General features: G+C 40.4%; 1 protein-coding gene across 3 annotated transcripts in view; it reads left to right on the top strand.

The window, feature by feature from the left end:
* The window catches only part of CHN2 (chimerin 2), a 332030-nt gene that overhangs the window by 172736 nt on the left and 137028 nt on the right, over positions 1-22266 (top strand). For all 3 annotated transcript variants that reach the window (XM_043463301.1, XM_043463302.1, XM_043463303.1), the window contains exon 3: positions 659-714. In XM_043463301.1, coding sequence (XP_043319236.1) covers positions 659-714 — 56 coding nt within the window. The remainder of the gene's footprint in view (positions 1-658; positions 715-22266) is intronic.

The raw sequence follows: 22266 nt of genomic DNA, 5'->3' as shown, positions 1-22266 counted from the left end.
TCCTCCATGCCCAAGCTGGAAAGTCTGTCTTTTATACAGAATATAAGAGAGTTGTTATTATTTAAGATACTGAAGGGCCCAAGAAAAAGGAATGACAACGGTTGGAAAATAGTCAAGGAGCTAAGAATCCATGGTGATGGGCAGGGTAAAAATGGAACTCATGAAAAAAGAAATGACTTGGGGCCTCATTCACTCACAGAATCAATTGTGTCTTTGTCCATAACTAACATTTCAGAGAATGCCACTTGTCTTCTAAGGCCATTCTTTCCCTGGTATTCTCATCAGCATTGAGACGGAGGGATCCTATTATGTGATCTTACTACTTAGGTACTCACAAGTAGAATTTCATCTTTAAAATTGTCAAAAGAATTTTAGTCTTATCTAGTCTTCCAAGAAAGCTATAACATGAACAATGCCAGTAACAATTATGAAACTAAATTGTCCTTATGAGAATTTTAAAAAATCAATTTTGCCAGTTTATATTCATTGTGACTCATTTCCATATAAATGATCTGACTTTATTCTGTCTAAAAATGGGTATCTCCTTTGTTTTTTGGTTGAGAAGTTTGCAGTTCTTGAAAGGTAGTTAGGTTGAGCTGTTTGAAGCCATGTTGGTATGTGCTGGTTTTAATTATAATTCTCTTTTTCTGTTTGGCAGTATATCAGTTACAGCAAGAGGCCCCTCGTCCCAAGAGGATCGTTTGTCCTGGGGAGGTCAGTACTCAGCTATTTCCAATACACCTCGTTAAATATGATGAATGGTCAGCACTGTGTTCATATGGGAGAGCCTTCAGATTTACTGGGAGTTGATTTCTATTAATGTTTAAGTGTCATCAGATTTAACATCTAAATAATCTATATTTTGAAATCAAGTGTTATTTGAAAAATACTAACTTGTAATCAGAAGTCTTACATTTTTTACCACTGCAGAGGTAAATTAAGCATCTTTTGGTGAACTCCCCAAAATGTGTATTCTGTTTTTTCTTTGCTCCTGCAGTTTTGATACTTTCATTGCTTCTTTTATTATAAAATGCTTCCAGCAGAGAAAATGCAGAGAATGATAAATATCTGGACTCTCAACACGCATATTTAGCAAACCTCTATGCTTTGTCATATTAAAAAAAAAATCCCTGAGAAGAGTGACTGGGTTTTTATTCTTGGAGATAAGCTTAAAAATATATTGACTCATAAAAATGCTTCCTAGCCATAGAGCTTTGCCTGGCCCGCCTTTACCTTGTCAGTTCTCTTATCATCTGGGATGCCAGCAAGATTGGAAAGGCAAGATGAAGGCTGTTTTCTGGTTTTATGCTGACCAGTTGCTTTAATAGCCAGACTAAAATCCTTCAAACAAAGATCTATGGGTCCTTGCTTGTTTTTGTTAGTATGATTTTGCTTAAATACAGAGTAGCAGATTTCTTTTAAAGCATCACATCTGCCTGATCAGGGGGAAAGACTTTAATTCCAGTAACCTTGAGATTCATCCTTGACATCAGGACTTTCTGGCAGACTGACTAGATCTGGTTTTGAATCTGTCTCAAAGACTTAACGTACATATATACCCACAACCAGAGCCAATTTAACTACTTCTCATAAATGCTTCTATGGGAAGTTTTACTTCTGTGGAAGGGCACTGAAGTTCATCAAGTAGCCTGAATTTTAATAGAGTGAACATTCTCATCCCAGGAATATCGCTTGGGAGGAGAAAATATTTGATCTGAAAGGAAAAATTCAGAATGAGGTCAGATCTTTATTTGGTGGTATGGTCTTGTCTGTCACTTACTCTGCTGACTGATATCCCTTGGTTTTTCAATAATATCCAAATAAGAAAAGATTGGGATAAATAACAAAATTTTTAATGAGAAGTTTTAATTAGGGTATTATGGGTGGGCATTAAGAAACAAGTTATTAAAAATTCCTTCAAGCCTGCTTTACAGTTAGTATTTTGCCATCAGAAAAAAAATATAACCATGTATAGGGAGTTAGAGAACTTTAAATGTCTCTATGAAAAGAATGTTTGTGAAATTAGAATTCAACGGAAGTCTCTTCCTCACTCTCTCAGTTGCACCGACTCTTTGTGACCCTTTGGACTATAGCCTGCCAGGTTCCTCTGTCCTTGGAATTCTCCAGGCAAGAATACTGGAATTGGTTGCTATGCCCTCCTCTAGGAGATCTTCGTGACCCAGGGATTGAACCCTAGTCTCCTGTGTCTCCGGCATTGTAGGCAGATTCTTTACCCACTGAGCCACTAGGGAAGCCCACAATCTCTTCCTAGTTATTAATAAAAAGTCTACTGGCAAAGTCTGGCACCAGAACTTGTAACCCAAGGAGATAGTAAATGTTCATTTGTTCATTTATTTTATATATGTGTATTATATATAATATAGAGGGAGCCTACTCTGTTCTGACTTTCATCTAGGTGTTGGGAAGACAGCAAAGAACTTGGCTATTGATATCTTGAGTGTTTTATTAATTGTATGTAATTAAAGGTATATTTAAGATATTATCTGTATAGGGGAGTATAAAAGAGAGAAAGAGAGTGAGAATAGAAAGAAAGAAAGAGTCCAAGCACTTCTTTGTTTCTCAAAATCTTGGAATCATGTCCATCATCCTGTCATCCAGGTAGGATGTTAGCAGTGGAGATGGGTGGATTCAGATTAGCTTCATGAAGGCTCTTCACAGAGTTCCGCTGAAACTCTTCAGACATCCAGTGGGCCGGGGGTCCACTGCCTGTCTCTTTAATGTCACACTTGCATCAGAAGGGAGTGCCCAGAGGCCTTGGCATAGCAGAACTGTGTGCCGCAAGCCACAAGCCACCGCCATCTGCTATGACTGAAGGATGTGGCTCACGTGCAGCTGTTTTCTTCCTTCTCTCTTGTCTTCTAAATCAAGCTTTTCACCTTTTGACATTTATCAGTCTGATTCATTAATAAGTTATGTCTGGTGGATGCTGGATTCCTAGGTAACTCTGCCCCTAGGAATTCCATATCTCGTTTCTGCCAGGAAACCTAACGCGAAATGGACGTTCATCGGCTCTATTTCCTCAGCAGGGGGCCCGGGGCCCATCCAGTCAGGCAGGTGTCGGGCGATAAAGGGCCGAGTGTGCTGGAGCGACAGGTGCTGCTGAGATGAGCGCCAGCGTAGCTTCAGGGCCCTTTGTCCGTCCGTGCAAATAATTCCTGCACACACTGCTCAGTCTCCCAGGGCTTGGCCTCCTCCTAGTGAAGGCCCCTCTTGGATGCTGCTGAAACCATTGCTTCTGCTGCAGAGGATGCTTGAGCAGACAGCTCTGTGCCTTGTAGTACACCTGTGTGCTCAGGGGACGTGCCTAATGAAGACAGAAAGCCTTTTAGCTTGAGTGTGTGGCCAGAGAGACGGAAGCTTTATTAACACATTTACATAAAGCCATAAAAGCTGTTTCTTTTGAAAACCCTGCTCCTGTCAGCCACCTTGTCCCTGGCAAGTCACCCCAGCCGTGTTGCTCCAACACACTCCATCTCTTTTGTTTCTCTGATGACTAATAACCTCCCAGGCTGTGGGTCTCTCTCAGCTCTGGGTCCTCCCACTGAATGAATGCAATAAATTCCACATTAGAGCAGCAAGTGAGTCTGCAGGTACCAAGTCATGAAACACTCTTGTTCAAGCGTACAGACACAGGCCTACCTGACTTGCATGCTTGGTGGCTCTCGATGAACACTGACCACCAGTGGACTTTGTTGGAGAAGGAGCAGATCAAGGGTACAGACTGATTCAGCAGGCGAAAGCCGATGAGCTTTGCACACCCAGGAAGGGGAGCCTAGCTGCAGAGTCACTTGAACTTGTCTGCAATCCTTGTTCTACCACTTTCCAGCTACTTGAGTTAGAGCCAAACACCTACTCTCTCCAAGGGATTAAGGTCTACCCCCAGGGCAAACAGCTACTTTGCAGGGCGTTCTAAGTGGGATCTATGCGTCAAGCATCTAGAATGGTGCCTGGCACACCGTGAATACTCGCTGTTGACTCCTGGCAGATTCACAAATCTGTGAAGAGCAAGTTCTGAGAGAGTCATTAGGGACATAGTCAGAGCAAGGACAGTATTTGCTGGATGTGAAGGCAAGAAAGGCAGTGATCAAGAACAAAGCAAGGTGCCTGGGTCAGGGATTAAGGTAAAAAGATACTGAGGATGAGGGGCAGAGTACAAGCTGAACGACCCGATTGAGTCGGGTAGGGTTAGTTTCTAAAATAACAGTCCGTTGCTTTCTTGAGATTTATTGCAGTAAATTAATATTTATTGAGCATCCCAGTACCTGGCCGTCTCTACCAGCATAATTCTGAGTGTTCCATGCCAGGAGATTCAAAACATCTTCCAGGATGCAAAATTTCACTTCCCCTTCTGTCAGTTGTCAACCAGTCATCTCCTAAGCATTTATTAATTACCAAACGGGTACCTGGGTGGTCTGCCAGGAATTGTGCAGAATATTGACTCTCAAATGTGTGTCTCTAGCTGAGACCTCTCCTGTGGGCTCCAAACACCTCGCTCCGTCTGCCTACTTGATCTTTTCAGGTAAATGTCCTACAGGCCTTCTCTAGTCTAATGGTCAAAGGAGAACTTTGAACAAGGACAAAGAACAACTTTGTCCTTGGACCCCACTCCATTAAACGGCACCTAACTTCAGAGACCTGGATGCCTGTTTTTCATAGCAAGCTTTGATTTTGCCTCCAAATATATTTGGCATTTGTCACTGTTCTCTGTAGCCAGGACTGCCCTGTGGTTTGGCTCATCATCATTTCTTACCTGGATTATTTTTTAAATCTATTCATTTGACTGCACTGGGTCTAAGCTGCAGTTTGCAGACTCTTAGTTGTGGCATGTGGGATCTAGTTCCCTGATCAGGGATCACACCCCAGCCCGCTGCATTGGGAGCACAGAGTCTAAGCCATTGGGCCACCAGAGAAATCCCTCTTACCTGGATTATTGCCACTCAGCAGCCTCCAGCTTCATAGCCCTGCTTCCACTGTTGGCACTCTTCCTGGTACACAGATACACACACACACACACACACACACACACACACACACACACACACACACACACACACACACACACACACACACACACACACACACACACACACACACACACACACACACACACACACACACACACACCATTCTTCAAACAGGAGCCCAAACCATCACTGTTAGATATAAACCCAATAGCTTCCCTTCACTCTTGAAAGGAAGACTTCTCACCCTGCCTATGAGCCCTGATGTGGCTCCTGCCTTCCTCACAGTCCTGTCTGCACCACCATTCTCTGAGTGCACTGCCTTGCAGCCCCATTAGTTCTTGCTCCTGTCCATCAAACAGACCACAGTGCCCCTACCACAGGGCCTTTGCATTTGCCCTTTGCCTGAAATTCTTGTCCTTGAGTTTTCTACATGTCCAGATTTCAAATCAAACTTTACCTAATAACTGAAGCCCTCCTTGAACCCCCTAAGAATTAGTACCGACAGATCTTCTCTCTCACATCACCCAGTTTGTTTTGTTTATATAGTTAATACAATCTGTAGTACACTTTTGATCATATTTAACTGTTTCCTTGTTGTCTGTACATCTCTTTCAGAAGAATACAAACACTAGGGACATCACTAATCTTAATCATGGGTACTTCCCTAGTATTGAGCCCAGAGCCAAGCAGCAGTGGGCAGTCAGTAAATATATGGTAAAATGATGAAAAAAAGAGACTACTAACTTAAGGAATTTAGAACTCTCAGACTATTACTAATAGCATATCAGATTTACTCAATGCTGTTATTAGGGGAGTCAGTTGGACTTTTGGCTGTCGTTAAGGTTCTTACGTAAGCACGGACTAATATTTTTTCCTGGAACATTCTAAATTTCTTTTTGACCTTTCCAAAAGGCCAAAGTGTTAAGATTTACTTGTATGACTAAAGTCAAGTCAAGTTCCTCTGGAATTACATGAAGAATACAAAATATGTAGAAATTCTTTTGTGACTGTAAATGATTTGGTGTCTGTGTCATTCTTTTTTTTTTAAATTGCTGTAGTGAATATGGGATTCTAAAAGGCCATTTCAAAAAAGGGAAATAAATTACATACTATCATTTCAAATTGTTCTCCATTTTATGCAGCTTTACTCCCCCTCTCCCTTACCATAGAATAATCTATTTTGGAAAAAAATATTTTAATGCAACAGTGAATTCTAGAACTGAGGTTTCTAGCATTTATGATCAGAACCAGTTTTTTTTCCTTGATTATCAGAAGTTAAGCCAAATACGGAGGACAGTGATTTATCTTAAATGTTTAGCAGTAATCCCGTATTTTACCTACTAGTGATTTGTATTCACTTTTTAAATATTACCTTTTGTGCCCCTTCTTCTTTTCTGTGCATTTTCTCTAGTTTTTAGTGTTTGTAAATAGCTACACATTTAATCTCTTCTACTTTATTTGTAAAAACTGTTCTTTTAAGCCCGCAAAAGCATTTTACTTTATCATTAAACTTTAAAATTTTTGATTCACCATAACTAGATTTCACAGTCTCACAGTCTTGTAGCTTTAGGTATTTATCTTGTCTTGGGCATGTCTGGAAGATCTTAACCAGCCATATTGATTGGCTGTATCATTCTCAACTAACCCAGTACATTTCAAATCACAGATTTAAAATAAACTGAGAGAGGTTTTCTAATATTCTACCATTCTCCCCACTTTCTTTTTCTATTCATTGAAAATAAGTGTTTTTGAGCAAATGTGCATCAGAGGGAACAAGAAAAGTCTACTGATTCAAGACATCAAGATAAGCTATGTCTTTAATGTAATAAGATTGATTCTATAAGCCACAAACAAAAACCAATTCCATTACCTTTTAATTGGCTTTATGTGTAGTAATCAGAAGGCTATTCCTTCCCTGGTCAGAAATATTTCTCTTTTTTTTCATCCTAGACTTTCTCCACGAGTCTCTTTTTTCCTCCGTAATATTGACACAACCTAGAATAAAGGGCTCTTGCCATCATTATTCCTTTCAGACTTTCATCTCACTCCCTAACACAGTAAGGATTTTTGCTTGATGTGATTTTATCCTGAGCTAGGCTTGCTTGGCTTGTAGACCCACTGTTGTAAAGGGGGAAAACCTTCTCATAAAACTAATGTTTTAAAATTTTTTAGACATATGAGTTTTATTGTTTTATAAAGTTAGAATCAAGAGTTTGCACTTCTTTAAATAAAAGACTTTTTTATTAGCAAGTGATGCCATCTACCAAAATACATGACCTTCCCTCCAAATTTACTCTCTTTGGAATATTTTGAATTTCTTCTAATAGGGCATAGACTTTGCACACTTGCACCTAGAAAATATTTATTAATTTCCAAGGTGATGGCGTGAGCAGAGGATAAGGGCTCTTGAGGACAACCCGCTATAGAATTTAGAGGCTCGGGAGCTCTGAGTCCAGGGGACAGATGACTAAACTGGAGAGGGGTGCCAAGGAATATCCATGTAAGGTGGGTATGAACTGAGGCAAAAGTGGAAGCTTTTTTCCACTTAAAACAGGATAAGGAAAATGAAGAAGAGTTAACAGTGATTGATAATTTGTAACATTTCTTAAGAAGTTACTTGTTTTAGTCCTTCCTCATGTCCAACTCTTTTGCAACCCCATGGACTGTAGCCAGCTAGGCTTCTCTGTCCATGGGATTTCCCAGACCGGAATACTGGAGTGGATTGCCATTTCCTTCTCCAGGGGATCTTCCTGACCAAGGGCTCAAACCTGCATCTGCATTGCAGGCAGATTCTTCACTGCTGAGCTATCAGGGTAACCCTGAGAAGCTACTACTAGAGATGAATTACTACATTGTGTGCATGCATGCTAAGTCACTTCATTTGTATCTGACTCTTTGTGACTCCATGAACTGTAGCCCACCAGGCTCCTCTGTCCATGGGATTTTCCAGGCAAGGATACTGGAGTGGGTTGCCACGTCCTCCTCCAGGGAATTTTCCCGACCCAGGATTAAACGCACATCTTAGATCTCCTTCACTAGCAGGCAGGTTCTCTTACCACTAGCACCACCTAGGAAGCCCACATTGTGTAGTTAGTGTTTTGTTTTGGTTTGTTTTTTATAAAGGGATAACTGACAGCGTCATGGATTCTGTCATCTCCACTTAGTCTGTGATAGCTGTAACCCAAGACAGTATCACTCACAGATGGGGGCAGGAGAGGTGTGGTCCAGACTGAGGGCATGGTGGTTATGAGGTTTTCTTCAGACCAACCTTACTCACCCAAACAGAGAGCAATTGCCCCCATACCAAATAGCTCTCTAGATGGTATGTCTGCTCTGTGACTCAGAGGTCAGGTCCATCAAAATTTCAGGTGTGGCCAGGACTGTCTGGGGTAGGTACATAGCAATGGATGCACAAGTGAGACTTTAAAGACATGCTTCACATTTGACTCATCTAGTTAAACATTAACTGAGAAATAATGCTCATAAAGGCAGTTACACTTTGTCCCGAGCAAGCCATGTTTCCTAGAGTAGTGTGGTCTGGCTAACCAAGCAGTGAGATGTTTGGAAAAAAAAAAAAGAAAAACACGTCTCAGACCATGCAGATTTGACTGTGGCGACTGTAAAGGATATTGCCTAATAATTTACTGCTGTCCATCTTTCCATAATAATGAGTGCTAACACATATGAGTGACTTACTGGACACCGAGCGCTGGGTTAAAGAGTTTCACATACGTAATTTCTCATAACAGTGCCATGTGATTGTTATCTGTCTCATTTTACAAGAGGAAATGAGACAGAGAGCACAGGAAGGGCAGAGCCAGTCAGTCTCAGATGGTCCAAATCCAGGACTTGGCTTCTAACCCAGTGATTCTCAAAGTGTGGTCCCAAGACCAGCAGCAGCAGCAGCATCACCAGGGAACCTGTCAGAAATGCAGATTCTTCTGGCCCACCCCAGACCAACGATCTGGGTCTTAACAAACCCCGCTGGTCATCCTGATGTTCGCTCAAGTGTGAGGACTGCTGCTGGAGCCATTGTTCTCACTTCCTCTACTTTCTTTTCTGTTTTTAATTGAAGTATAGTTGATTTATAATGTTGTGTTAGTTTCTGGTGTATAGCCAAGTTATTCCATTTTACAAATATATAATATATATATATTCTTTTTCAGAGTCTTTTCCATTATAGATCATTAAAACGTATTGAATATAGTTCTTGTGCTATACAGTAAATCCTTGTTGTTTATCTATTTTATATATAGTAGTGTGCCTCTGTTAATCCCAAGCTTCTAATTTATTCCTCCCTTGCTTTCCCCTTAGGTCACGTAGCTTTATTTCTATATCTGTGAGTCAGTTTCTGTTTTGTAAATAAGTTCATTTTTATCATTGTTTTAGATTCCATATATAAGTAATATCATATGGTATTTGTCTTTATCTTTTTGACTTACTTCACTTAGTATTTAAAATGATAATCTCTAGGCCCATCCATGTTGCTACAGTGGCATCATTTCATTCTTTTTACGGCTAAGTACCAGTTATGTCTGTACCATATCTTCTTTATCCATTCATCTGTCAGTAGACATTTAGGTTGTTCCCATGGGTCAGCTATTGTAAATAGTGCTGCCAGAAATATTGGGGTGTGTGCATTTTTTCAAATGAGTCACTCTCTCTGCTTTCTGTTTCATGCTGCTTCCCCTGTACCCTGGAATAGATAGAAGAATCAAGATACTTTCTCTCCTGATGATGCTTACTGTTTGCCCAGCATTGGACTAGACTTTTCATGAATTTAAAAGTCAGTGCCAAGTCATCCCATGGCTGCCTTTTCTTTTCTAGATGTACTTCCTCCTTGATGTCATTTTCCATTCGTTAAAAACATTTTGCCTTTGCCTTTCCTCTTTGCTATGTCTAGCTTTCCCATGCCCTCGTATGTTGCTGGGGCCAAGTATGAATCTTTGTAGGGGAATGGTCAGTGCTTAATTTAACCTGGCTTTCTACATCCACCACTCCTCTCCCAAAAAGCTATTCTTCTCAGTCTTATGTTTGTACGACTAATTAACAAAAATGTTCAAATTCAGTTCCAGTCAGGTGATTTGTACTCGTGTTCATCCATATTCAGTATACATTCTTATGAACTCCAGGCTCTTCTTTGATGTTTTCCTTACCTTGTTCAGTTCAGTTCAGTTGCTCAGTTGTGTCTGATTATATGCAACTCCATGACAACTGGAAAAAGCATAGCTTTGACGAGACAAACCTTTGTTGACAAAGTAATGTCTCTGGTTTTTAATAGGCTGTCATAACTTTCCTTCCAAGGAGTAAGCGTCTTTAATTTCATGGCTGCACTCACCATCTGCAGTGATTTTGGAGCCCCCAAAAATAAAGTATCTCACTGTTTCCATTGTTTCCCCGTCTACTTGCCATGAAGTGATGGGACCAGATGCCGTGATCTTAGTTTTCTGAATGTTGAGTTTTAGGCCAACTTTTTCACTCTCCTCTCACTTTCATCAAGAGGCTCTTTAGTCCTTCTTTGCTTTCTACCATAAGGGTGGTGTCATCTGCATATCTGAGGTTATTTATATTTCTCCTGGCAATCTTGATTCCAGCTTGTGCTTCTTCCAGGCCAGCGTTTCTCATGATGTACTCTGCATATAAGTTAAATAAGCAGGGTGACCATATACAACCTTGACATACTCCTTTCCTTATTTGGAACCAGTCTGTTGTTCCATGTCCAGTTCTAACTGTTGTTTCTTGACCTGCATACAGATTTCTCAGGAAGCAGGTCGGGTGGTCTGGTATTCCCATCTCTTTAAGAATTTTCCACAATTTGTTGTGATCCACACAGTCAAAGGCTTTGGCAAAGGCTTACCTAATAGATGTGCATAACTCCCGGCTAAATTTACTCTTGCTTTCAATGAACCTCTGAATTAATAAAAGTAATAAATCCATTATCATTATGTCAGGAGTACTTTGAAATATATTTCTGTTTTCCAAGTGCTAGTCACTTCACTCAGTGAATCAACTCTATGCTCGTTGAGTAGTTCTCAATTCAGAATTGTAGGCAACTCATTTACCAGCGAAAGCCAGTCCAGTGCAGATGCTGTCTGGGCCCTGCCTCCTTGCCTCAGTCTACCACTCCTTTTGTTGTTCCCAGCTTGATTGGCGCCCTTGATAATCAATCATCTTTGGCTGTGTCCTCTGACAAGCCACAGTCTTGGAGTTAGCTCTCAGTATACCATATCTCCCTGTCTTGTTGGCAAGAACAGCAAGCTTTGCTTTCGTGATAGTATCTCTTTCTTCTTCCTATTTACAGGGCCAGTGTCATCTCCCCATCTACTGCGGGAGGAAATTAAATATCCTTGGCACAGCCCCACAAAGGCATGTTGGTTACCATCCAGCACCTTGTGTCCACCTAGGTAATTACACATCAATTGTTTGATGAATTGTTCTTGTATCTCCCTGGGTATTTCTACTGCATCTATAATTACACTTTTCTGATTGTCCCTTTGCTCTGCTGCGATCCTCCAAGTTCCATGACTTCTCAAAGTCCGTGTTTAATGATGGTGCAGCAACACCTTCCAGTTCAAGGATGCAGATCAGGTCCCTTAGGGTCTCAGTATTCTTTGATTGTTTAACAGTATAATTCAACCATTTGCTGTCTTCCTTCACTTTGATTTTTCAAGTTGGCATCAGTAGGCCATAGATTAAAACTTAGTGATTCTTTCCTCCCTGAGCAGTAGGAGACAGCAGGACGTGAACACAAATAGATGATTTGACCACCATTAAATAAAAAGGTCATTTGAAGCATTGGCGTTTTGAGCTAACTATAAGATGTCCTGAAAATGATTTTTAAGAATGGACTCTAATGTGTGTTAGTCTAGAATAGCCATTGGCGAACAATTGTCTGCCAGCTATTTTTGTAAATAAAGTTTTGTTAGAACACAGCAATGCTCCTTCCTTTATGTATTATCTATGACTGGTTTTAGGCTTCCTTGTTGAGTCCTGGAGAAAGATTGTATGGTCCTCAAAGCCTAAAGTAGTTACTATCTTATTCTTGCCAGAAAAAGTTTCCTGACCCCTAGTGTTGTATTAGAAGTAACTTTGAAGAGTTAATACATGCAAAGCACTCAGAACAGTGGCATTTATCTGTGGGAAGTATTGGTCTTTAATTTCTACCATTTCCCAAGCACTTGTATAAGTGTTAGCCAGAAGAAGAACTTTAGTTCTGTAGTTTAGGATGGATTTGACCCTAAGCCATTATGAGAAACATTTTGACCTTCATGTTCAACACTTGTATATTGGTGAAAGAAGCCCAGGCAGTTACAGTAAGAAGTTGTTCTTTTACCTGCTTCCTCAGGGCCACTTATTCCCTGTCAAGAAATGGTAGCCTGTTTAAAAAGTTGGCCCAGTGCTCCATAAGCAGGAAATTTAAAAGGTGTGTACAATCTGTTTATTTGGAAACATCATCTGAACATGTAAACTAAGCTCACCTTCTTTAATTTCAGGCCCAAACCATTTGGGGGAAAGAGCGCTGTGTCTGCAACTTACTATGAAGTACACCCCCCCACCAAATTTGGATTAGTGGATGGATATAGGGATGAATAAATAGATATACCATAAAGCACATATATATAGCACATATTATAGAATTTAAATAGTGCATATATGGGTGTTGGCTGTTAACTTTTTTTCAGCATTTCTGTCTATATGAAAATTTTCATAATAAAGTGTCAGAAAGAAAAACAAAGCTTTTTGTGCAAGAAGAGCAATGTCCGGGCAAGCTCTGACCCAGGGAACAAAAACAGTCTCTTGGGTACGCAGCCCTGAAAGGCAGGAGTGTGGCTCAATGTCAGAGCTGCTGGAAGCACCATAAGCTCAAGAATTTTTAACATGGAATAATTTGTCAGAAAAAGAATTTGAAAGCAAGGACAAACATGAATAAAACACTTTCACTCTTACTTATTACCATATTGGGAATTGTTTGGCGGAAATTTCAGAAGTGCTGTTTTTCAGAAGTGCTGAATTAAGTAATTTTTTTAAATAATTGAGAAAAGGCTTTTAGATTTTATGGCATCATCACCATATAGCAAAATGAATACTGGACCTGAAAGCTGCAGCTGGGTTTCAACCTCAAATCTGCTGCTAGCCCTGGGTAGCACTGGAGCAGATTAACTTATCACTCCAAACCACAGCTTTCTCATCTATAAGAAAGAGGCAAAGATATTAATACATAGTCCACCTTCCTAGTAGAAGAATACATGTAGAAGCATTCTGAAAGCCATGAGGATGTCACCAGACAATGCGTTCTCAATGGAGGCAGTATCAGGCCCAAGATGGGGGGTGGTTCTTGAGGGGGCACATAAAAATTTTTACTATTTCAATCTATGAAGCACAGATAAACATATAGAACAGAAGCAGATATACAGTCTGTCTGTAGTACTGAAATTTTGCGGGGAAGAGATGATTAGGAAAGAAAAATATGTGTAAAAAAGTTTCAGAGGAAGGTTATAATACAAACAATATTGAGAATGTTTTGCCAAATAATCTTTAATTTCTACTATCTCCCAAATTATGTTCCCTTTTTCTGCAGGCAGATTAATTTTATCCATCAGTTTGAGCATATTCAATTGAATACTTGGATTGAATACATTTGAATTTTTTATTTCTAGGAGGAGAGAGTTAAAAAAAATACTTCTGGGAAAAAGAATAAGACTGATGGACATTCTTTGCCTTTTCCAAAGTACATATAGTACCACTTAACCCAAATACCATTAGGCTTTGAAGGAAGGAATTTGCTAACAGGAATGAGGAATTAAATGAGCGTACTCACCCGATCTTTTTTGCCTCCTAGAAATTTATCGGCAGCATTAATTTTCCCTTGATTTAATTCAGTTCAATTGCATACTTCAAGCTCTTTGAGCCTAAGAGGTATGTGGAGAATTTAAAGAGAGTTCCAAGGAGAATAATGAAGATGAAATAAGGATTGGAAAGTAGGATCTGTTGGGAAAGATTCAAAGAACAAGGATTATTTAGTGTGAGGAAGAATAGGCAATCAGGTGGTTTCTAGTAGTGGAAACCTGCTTCTTGGGAGAATGTTCTCAGGTTCTTATCTGCCCTGAAGACCAAAGAAAGGGGAAGAGTATATTTGAAGCAAGAGGGGCATGAGATTAGGTATCAAGATAAAATATCTGTCCATGATGGAATCCTAGACTCTGACTCACCTTTAAGGTATTTTTTAAAATAAAGTGCCTGTCTGTAGGATGTTATCAGGAGGATAAACATGTAAACCCTTTACATTTGATTTTCCTTCCCTGGTCAGAGGCTGGCCAGCCAACCTGGCCAGTGTGGCCTCCATGGTATTCGGGTTAATGGGAGGAAAGTTATTATTCCTGGAGCTGTGGCTTCAGGATGGCAGAGTATGAGTACCAAGCCCCAGGTAAGAGCAGAGTTAAGCAATACATCCAGTTGCATTATCCATACAAGCAGGGCTGAAAGTGGGTGTTGAGAGCCCACACGTAGAGCCAGGGAATCAGTGTCAGAGAAGCAGCAGCAAGGAAGAGTGGGTCAAAGTGAGGTTCTGGGCAGATGATCTGGGCTAGTTAGAGGAGAGAAGTGGCCACAGTTAGGCTTTGGGGTCTCTTCAAAGGCTACTGTGAGAGTGGATCAAAATCCATGTAGAAGTCCTAGGAAAGTGTTAATTCTTTCCATGTTTGGGAACATCGTTGGGAAAGTCATTGTTTCCCATCCTAGGTGTGTATCAGAATTTCCTGTGGAGCTTTGTTAACCTCACAGCCACCTTGGCTCCAGCCCTTGAGACTGGGATTTAATGGAAATAGCACTTAGGATTCTGTTGTGAGCAGCAGAATCAAAACTGGCTAAATTTAGAGGGAAAAAGTAGGAGGGGTGGTGAAGAAAGGGATTGGAAAGATATGAAGAAATTCCCTGAATGGGAAAAAAGGAGCTAAACAAGGGGCTTTGGGAAGGATCTGTGCATCAGGACATCTTCGGGGACCAAGGAAACAGGATGGATGCACCTCTGGGCAGTGAAGTGTGTAGTTGGGCCCCAAGCCTCAGGATATGATAGCCTGCTTTTATATCCTGCTTCTCTATATTTCAGTTTGCCTTTTGGAAATGGGTGTGATGGATTTTACCTATGGGGTAGTCATGAGCATTGAATGGGTTAATATACATGAAGAAAGTGATTAGAACAATTCTTGGCACATAGTGAGTTCTTAATGCCTATTAGCAAATATTTTTGTTGTAGCTGTTAGGCTCTGCCATTCGTGTGAATCAACTCTAACCATTTCTCTTAATAGTTTCTCCTCAACTTGCATTCTCCAGGCTCAGAGCCTCTGAGCAGCTTATGTTGGTTCACACATTCACCCCTTGGCCTGAGAATGTGCAGGAACTTGGTTAGCAGAATCACTGACAACAAGCTGTGGTTGTTCCCTAGGCTTCATTCTTTACTCTTTGGAGATTCAGAAAACTGGAGGGAGAGCACGTTTTGTCCTATGGTGTAGAAGCATAAAGGACCAAGGTGTGGGCCATCAATACTGCCTATGTTGCCATGAAGACCCCTTTTGAAATTTCAGTGAGTCCAGAAAGGGAATGTAGGCCATTAGCAGAGCTGTCTTTCAAATAATGTATTACTTCAATGGAAGCTGAGCTGTATATAAGATAGGCTGTTTGTTGCTAGGACAACAGAGGTGGGAAGACAGGAGCTCTTTCCCCAAGGAGCTCACATCTAGAGATTGCCAAGGCCAACAATTTAAGTCCTATTAAGATTATGGCCCTAACTCGGGCCTTTATAAAGTTTATAGAGAGGCTAGGAAACCATACCTAAACTGGTGTGAGTTAGCCAGGAAAGATTTTCCCAAGATGGCAGCATCTTACCTCTTATTATTAAGATCAGTGCCAGGTTAAGGCATGGACAGGTTAACGAACAAGTATTAGAATTCCAGGCAGAGGAAACAACCCAACCAAAGAAAGGCCAAAGTCTATGAACAACCAAGTTGTGAAACTACAAGGCATTCTATATTAGGAACTTAAAGAATTGGGGGATGAGGGTGTGGTGGAGCAAGAGTGTGTGTGCACAGAACTGTTGAGCGAAAAAAAATCCACAACCTAAAAGTTGATAATTATGCTTTATTCAGAAGACAGACTGAGGATTTAAGTCCAAGAGACAGCCTCTCAGATAGCTCTACTGACTATTGTGAAGAAGTAAGGGAGGAGCCAGGATATATAGGAGTTTGGGGGAAAAAAAAAAAAAAAGCCAAGAGTTGGAACATTAAAAGATTAAAGAAAAACCAGACATCTCAAGTTAATGAAGCTAGCACTTTTCTATGTACGGAAAGATGCAAGAGTCTGGGCTCAATGCAATATTTCCTTTGAGATGCACCTTAACTATTTAGGGCCAGTATCCTGCTTTTTCTGTCCTGACTCTCTTCAGATTGTACCACAGTGGGGGTGGCTACAGTGGTTGATGACTTGATGGCCATCAGTTCAGTTCAGTTGCTCAATCGTGTCCGACTCTTTGTGACCCCATGAACTGCAGCACATCAGGCCTCCCTGTCCACCAACTCCCGGAGTTCACCCAAACCCATGTCCATTGAGTCGGTGATGCCATCCAACCATCTCATCCTCTGTCATCCCCTTCTCCTCCTGCCCCAAATCCCTCCCAGCATCAGGGTCTTTTCCATTGAGTCAGCTCTTCGCATCAGGTGGCCAAGGTATTGGAGTTTCAGCTTCAACATCAGTCCTTCCAATGAACACCCAGGACTGATCTCCTTTAGGTTTGGCTGATTGGATCTCCTTGCCGTCCAAGGAACTCTCAAGAGTCTTCTCCGACACCACAGTTCAAAAGCATCAATTCTTGGGTGCTCAGCTTTCTTTATAGTCCAACTCTCTCATCCATACATGACCACTGGAAAAACCATAGCCTTGACTAGACGGACCTTTGTTGACAAAGTAATGTCTCTGCTTTTTAATATGCTATCTAGGTTGGTCATAACTTTCCTTCCAAGCATCTTAATTTCATGGCTGCAATCACCATCTGCAGTGATTTTGGAGCCCAGAAAAATAAAGTCAGCCACTGTTTCCACTGTTTCCCCATCTATTTGCCATGAAGTGATGGGACCCGGATGCCATGATCTTAGTTTTCTGAATGTTGAGCTTTAAGCCAACTTTTTCACTCTCCTCTTTCACTTTCATCAAGAGGCTCTTTAGTTCATCTTCACTTTCTGCCATAAGGGTGTGTCATCTGCGTATCTGAGGTTATTGATATTTCTCCTGGCAATCTTGATTCCAGCTTGTGCTTCCTCCAGCCCAGCATAACATCCTTTGTTTACTGATGTGGCAGGTGACATCCTTTGTTCACAGGACATATTCTAGATACACAAGCAAGACCATGTTAGGAAGATTCTGCATACTATTCATTTATTCATTCAATAAATATTTATTGAGCAACTACTGTATACCAGCTCTTTTACAGACTCTAGAACAGCAATAACTAGCAAAGCACAAAAATCTCTGCCCTTGTGTAGTTTCTGTTTGAATGGGAGAGATTGCCAAAAAGCACAGAAATAAAATATATAGTATCTCGGGTGATGATAAATGTAGTGGAAAAAAATGAACCAGAGCAGAGATACGGGTTATGCCAAGGAGCAGAGTTTCCACTTTTAAGTAGAATAGTCTGGGAGACCCCACTAAGCTGTGTGGTTTTGACCACATGGCAGTGGAAAGCCAGTGAAGACTTTGCAGTAACAGGATGAGATTTACACCTTCTGCCCTCACTGTGAAAGATAAATTGGAGGATGATTAAAGTATGGACAAGAAGACCTGTAAAAAGACAATTTCAGCAGTCCAGATGGATAGATAGTACAGTGAACATGGGGAGAAAGCGGAGCATTTTGAGAGCAATTAAAAAACTACGTCCCCAGCCCAGGTGGGATGCATGAGACAAGTGCTCCGGCCTGTTGCACTGGGAAGACCCAGAGGAATCGGGTGGAGAGGGAGGTGGGAGGGGGGATCGGGATTGGGAATACATGTAAATCCATGGCTGATTCATATCAATGTATGACAAAACCCACTGGAAAAAAAAAATAATAATAATAAAAAAATAAATAAATAAATAAATTAAAAAAAAGAAAAAAAAAAAAAAACTACGTCCAATGAACAGGACTTAATGACTTTAGGGTTGGGAAGGAGGAAGGAAGGGAAGTTTTGTTTCCAACCCAGGAGTCAGGGCAAAGTTTCAAAGCAACATGCTGTGAGTTGTGGAGACCCACAGAGTAAAGGATTTAAATATGAGTTCACGTGTATGCATATCATGATGGATATTCTTGTTGTTGTTCAGTCATTCTGTTGTGCCTGACTCTTTGTGACCACATGAACGGCAGCACGCCAGGCTTCCCTGTCCTTCACAATCTCCTGGAGCTTGCTCAAACTCATGTCCATTGAGTCATGATGCCATCCAACCATCTCATCCTCTGTCACCCTCTTCTCCTCTTGTCCTTAATCTTTCCCAGCATCAAGGTCTTTTCCAGTGAGTTGGCTCTTTGCATCAGGTGGCCAAAGTATTGGAGTTTCAGCTTCAGCATCAGTCCTTCCAATGAATATTCAGGGTTGATGTCCTTTAGGATTGCCTGGTTTGATTTCCTTGCAGTCCAAGGGACTCTCAAGAATCTTCTCCAGCGCCACAGTTCAAAAGTATCAATTCTTCAGCACTCAGCCTTCTTTATGGTCCAACTCTTAACATTCGTATGTGACTACCGGAAAAACCATAGTTTTGATTGGATGCACCTTTGTCGGCCAAGTGATGTCTCTGCTTTTTAATACACTGTCTATGTTTGTCATAACTTTTCTTCCAAGGAGTGAGTGTCTTTTAATTTTATGGCTACAGTCACCATCCACAGTGATTTTGGAGCCCAAGAAAATAAAGTCTGCCACTGTTTCCATTTTTTCCCCATCTATTTGCCATGAAGTGATGGGACCGGATGCCATGATCTTTGTTTCCTGAATGTTGAGTTTTAAGCCAGCCTTTTCACTTTCCACTTTCACCTTCATCAAGAGACTCTTTGGTTGTCCTCACTTTTTGCCATTAGGGTGGTATCATCTGCATATATGAAATTACTGCTATTTCTCCTGGCAATCTTGATTCCAGCCTGTGCTTCATCACATGATGTAGTCTTCATGTAAGTTAAATAATCAGGGTGACAATAAACAGCCTTGACGTACTCCCTTCCCAGTTTTGAACCAGTTCATTGTTCTGTGTCTGGTTCTAACTGTTGCTTCATGACCTGCATACAGGTTTCTCAGGAGGCAGGATATTCTTGAGTATGTCTTAATTTTTTTTCTTTAGTGTTTTTCATGTTTTTTATAACTTTTCCAAGGGTGGAGGGAGGTTGGTTCCCTTATTAATCTTATTGAGTTGTTAGTCTGTTTAGTTTTGCATTTATCTGAGCTATTTCCCTGAGTAGCTAAAGGTGTTTCTCTCTTTTCTTAAAAGCTACTCTTATCAGTATCATCAAAAACAAGTATTCCCTCTTACCCTTGTTTTACTCCATTTTATGTCTTTCAAGTATTTGTTGCATATTTGCATTTTAGTTTTAAAAACTGTTTTAATAACCTTCCTTGGGAATACTTGAATCTAAAGTTCTTTTAGTTTAAAGTAGCATTATAGATGTTTTGGGTGTGCCTGTGTATTGTAGGATGCTTCCCACGATGCCTGGACTCTCCACCCATTGGACGCCAGTAGCATCCTCCTGCTAGTCCTGACAATTAAAACTGTCTCTAGATATGGCCAAATATCCCCTGGGGCATAAAAACACCTCCCCCCACAGTTGAGAACCACTGGTCTAAGAAAAATCTTTTACTTTTTATTTGTTCTAATATTACCACTTATTTTAAAAGGTAGATCAGTGGTAAAGAATCTGTCAGTGCAGGAGATGTGGGTTCAATCCCTGAGTCAGGAAGATCCCCTGGATAAGGGAATGGCAACTCACTCCAGTATTCTTGCTTGGGAAATCCCATGGACAGAGGAGCCTGGCGGGCTACAGTCCATAGGGTCTCAAAGAGATGAACACAGCTGAGCAACTGAACACATGCACACATATTTTAAAATCATAATCCATGGGAAAACATAGGGAAAAAAAAGAAAAGACAGAAAACAAGCCAAATGAATGCGAACTGCTTTGGTCCTGAGCATCCAACCTGGTATTGTGTGCATCTACGAGTTAGCAGAATGTTTATAGCAAGTTTCTAAGGAGCCTGACTTGTGGTTACTTACATAACTTAGCAAAACCATTGGTAATCTTTTAAGGAGGTTTATTACAGAAAGACTGGCTGGTAGATTTTTTTATAATACACTCTAATCAAGACAGGAAGTAAAGCACCTCATTAGTGCCCCATAAAAATCCTGGAGGGTTTAAAGTAATTCCATGAGGAAAACTAAAGAAAAGAAAGGGAGATTGCAAGTTTACTCAATTTTCATTCTATACTATGTGATCTGACCACAGAATGTAAATTTCTTTTTTAATTAGTTAATTTTTATTGAAGTTTAGTTGCTTTACAATGTGTTTCTGCTGTATAGCAAAGTGAATCAGTTGTACGTATGCATTTATTCCCTCTTTGTCCCCACAGAACATTGAGTAGAGTTCCCTGTGTTATACAGGAGGTTCTCATTAGTTATCTATTTTATACTTAGTCATATATATATATATTCACACACACACATATGTGTCAATCCCAATTTCTCAATTCATTGCATTCTCTCCTTTCCCCTTTGGTGTTCATACATTTGTTCTCTCCATCTGTGTCTCTATTTCTGCTTTGCAAATAGGTTCATTTGTACCATTTTTCTAGCTTCTACATACATGCGTTAATATACGATATTTATTTTTCTCTTTCTGACTTACTTCACTTTGTATGACAGTCTCTAGGTCCATCCACATCTCTGCAAATGGCACAGTTTTGTTCCTTTTTACGGCTGAGTAATGTTCCATTGTATATATGTACCACATCTTCTTTATCCATTCATCTGTTGATGGACGTTTAGATTGTTTCCATGTCCTGGCTATTGTAAACAGTGCTGCAGTGAACATTGGAGTATAAGTATCTTTTGTAATTATGGTTTTCTGTGGATATATGCCTAGGAGTAGGATTGCTGGGTCATGTGATATTTCTATTTTTACTTTTTTAAGGAGCCTCCATACTGTTTTCCATAGTGGCTGTATAAGTTAACATTCCTACCATCTGTGTAAAGGAGTTCCCTTTCCTCCACACACTCTCCAGCATTTATTGTTTGTAGATTTTTTTGATGACGGCCATTCTGACTGGTATCAGGTGATAGCTCATTGCAGTTTTGATTTGCATTTCTCTAATAATTACTGATGTTGAGCATATCTTCTCACAAAGAATGTAAAATTTCAGTACCTGCATTTTATTTCTCTCCCTTCCGTAGAGATCTTTGATTTCTAATTAGAAGGAAATTACCCAGATTTATTTTTTCCTGAATGAAATTGCCTCAGTATCACCAGTACAAATCCCCCCATCAAAAACCTTTCTCACATACTTGATCTGTATCTCAGAGAATCTAGCAGTGTAGCGGCCCTGTGTAGGAGGTTGCTAAATTGGGTTTTTAAATTATTTCTATTAAGCAAAAACTTAACACATACCAGCTGCTGGGGGATTATAGAAGCTTTGTTTTTTTTTTCAATAATTGGAAACCTTGTTTACAGAGGGCTCACAATATTCTTTAAATGCCTTTGTGTTAAATATAAAAGAACTCATGTTTATCTAGGTGATGATAATCTGACTATAAAGCCAGCTCATTTAAGGATTATGCTTCCTGTCTGTCACTATGCAGCTGTCACCCTACTGTTCCTGCAAGCTTTGCAAAATGCTGAAGGTTCTTGCTTAAAGTTAGAAGAATAAATTGGAAAACAAAACAAGTAGTTTGGAATACATCTAATTCTAAATCCCACGGAAATCTGTGAGAGACCCAAAATGTCACTACATCTAGGCAAATTTATTCCAAGTTCTCATTTGTTAACTCATTGACAGAATTCAGTTCATGCCAAAGGAATTTTAAGGTGCTCAGTTCTGGCAAAAGAAAAAGCAAGGACAACTCAGGTAATTTAGTCTGAAGCTAGACTGTAGAACTTTGCTAGCCAATGAAGGCGTCCACATTGATTGTCATCTGCTCTGGAGAAGCTGGGAAGTACAGTGGTTAAAGGTGTGTGTGCTGAGTCCTAAGCCACTTACTAGATCTGTGACCTGAAGCTAGTTGTTCAGG

Source organism: Cervus canadensis, chromosome 3, assembly GCF_019320065.1.
Source record: "Cervus canadensis isolate Bull #8, Minnesota chromosome 3, ASM1932006v1, whole genome shotgun sequence".
Lineage (NCBI taxonomy): Eukaryota > Metazoa > Chordata > Mammalia > Artiodactyla > Cervidae > Cervus > Cervus canadensis.
Note: the sequence above shows the minus strand (reverse complement) of the source record. Positions and strands in the feature narration are given on the sequence as shown.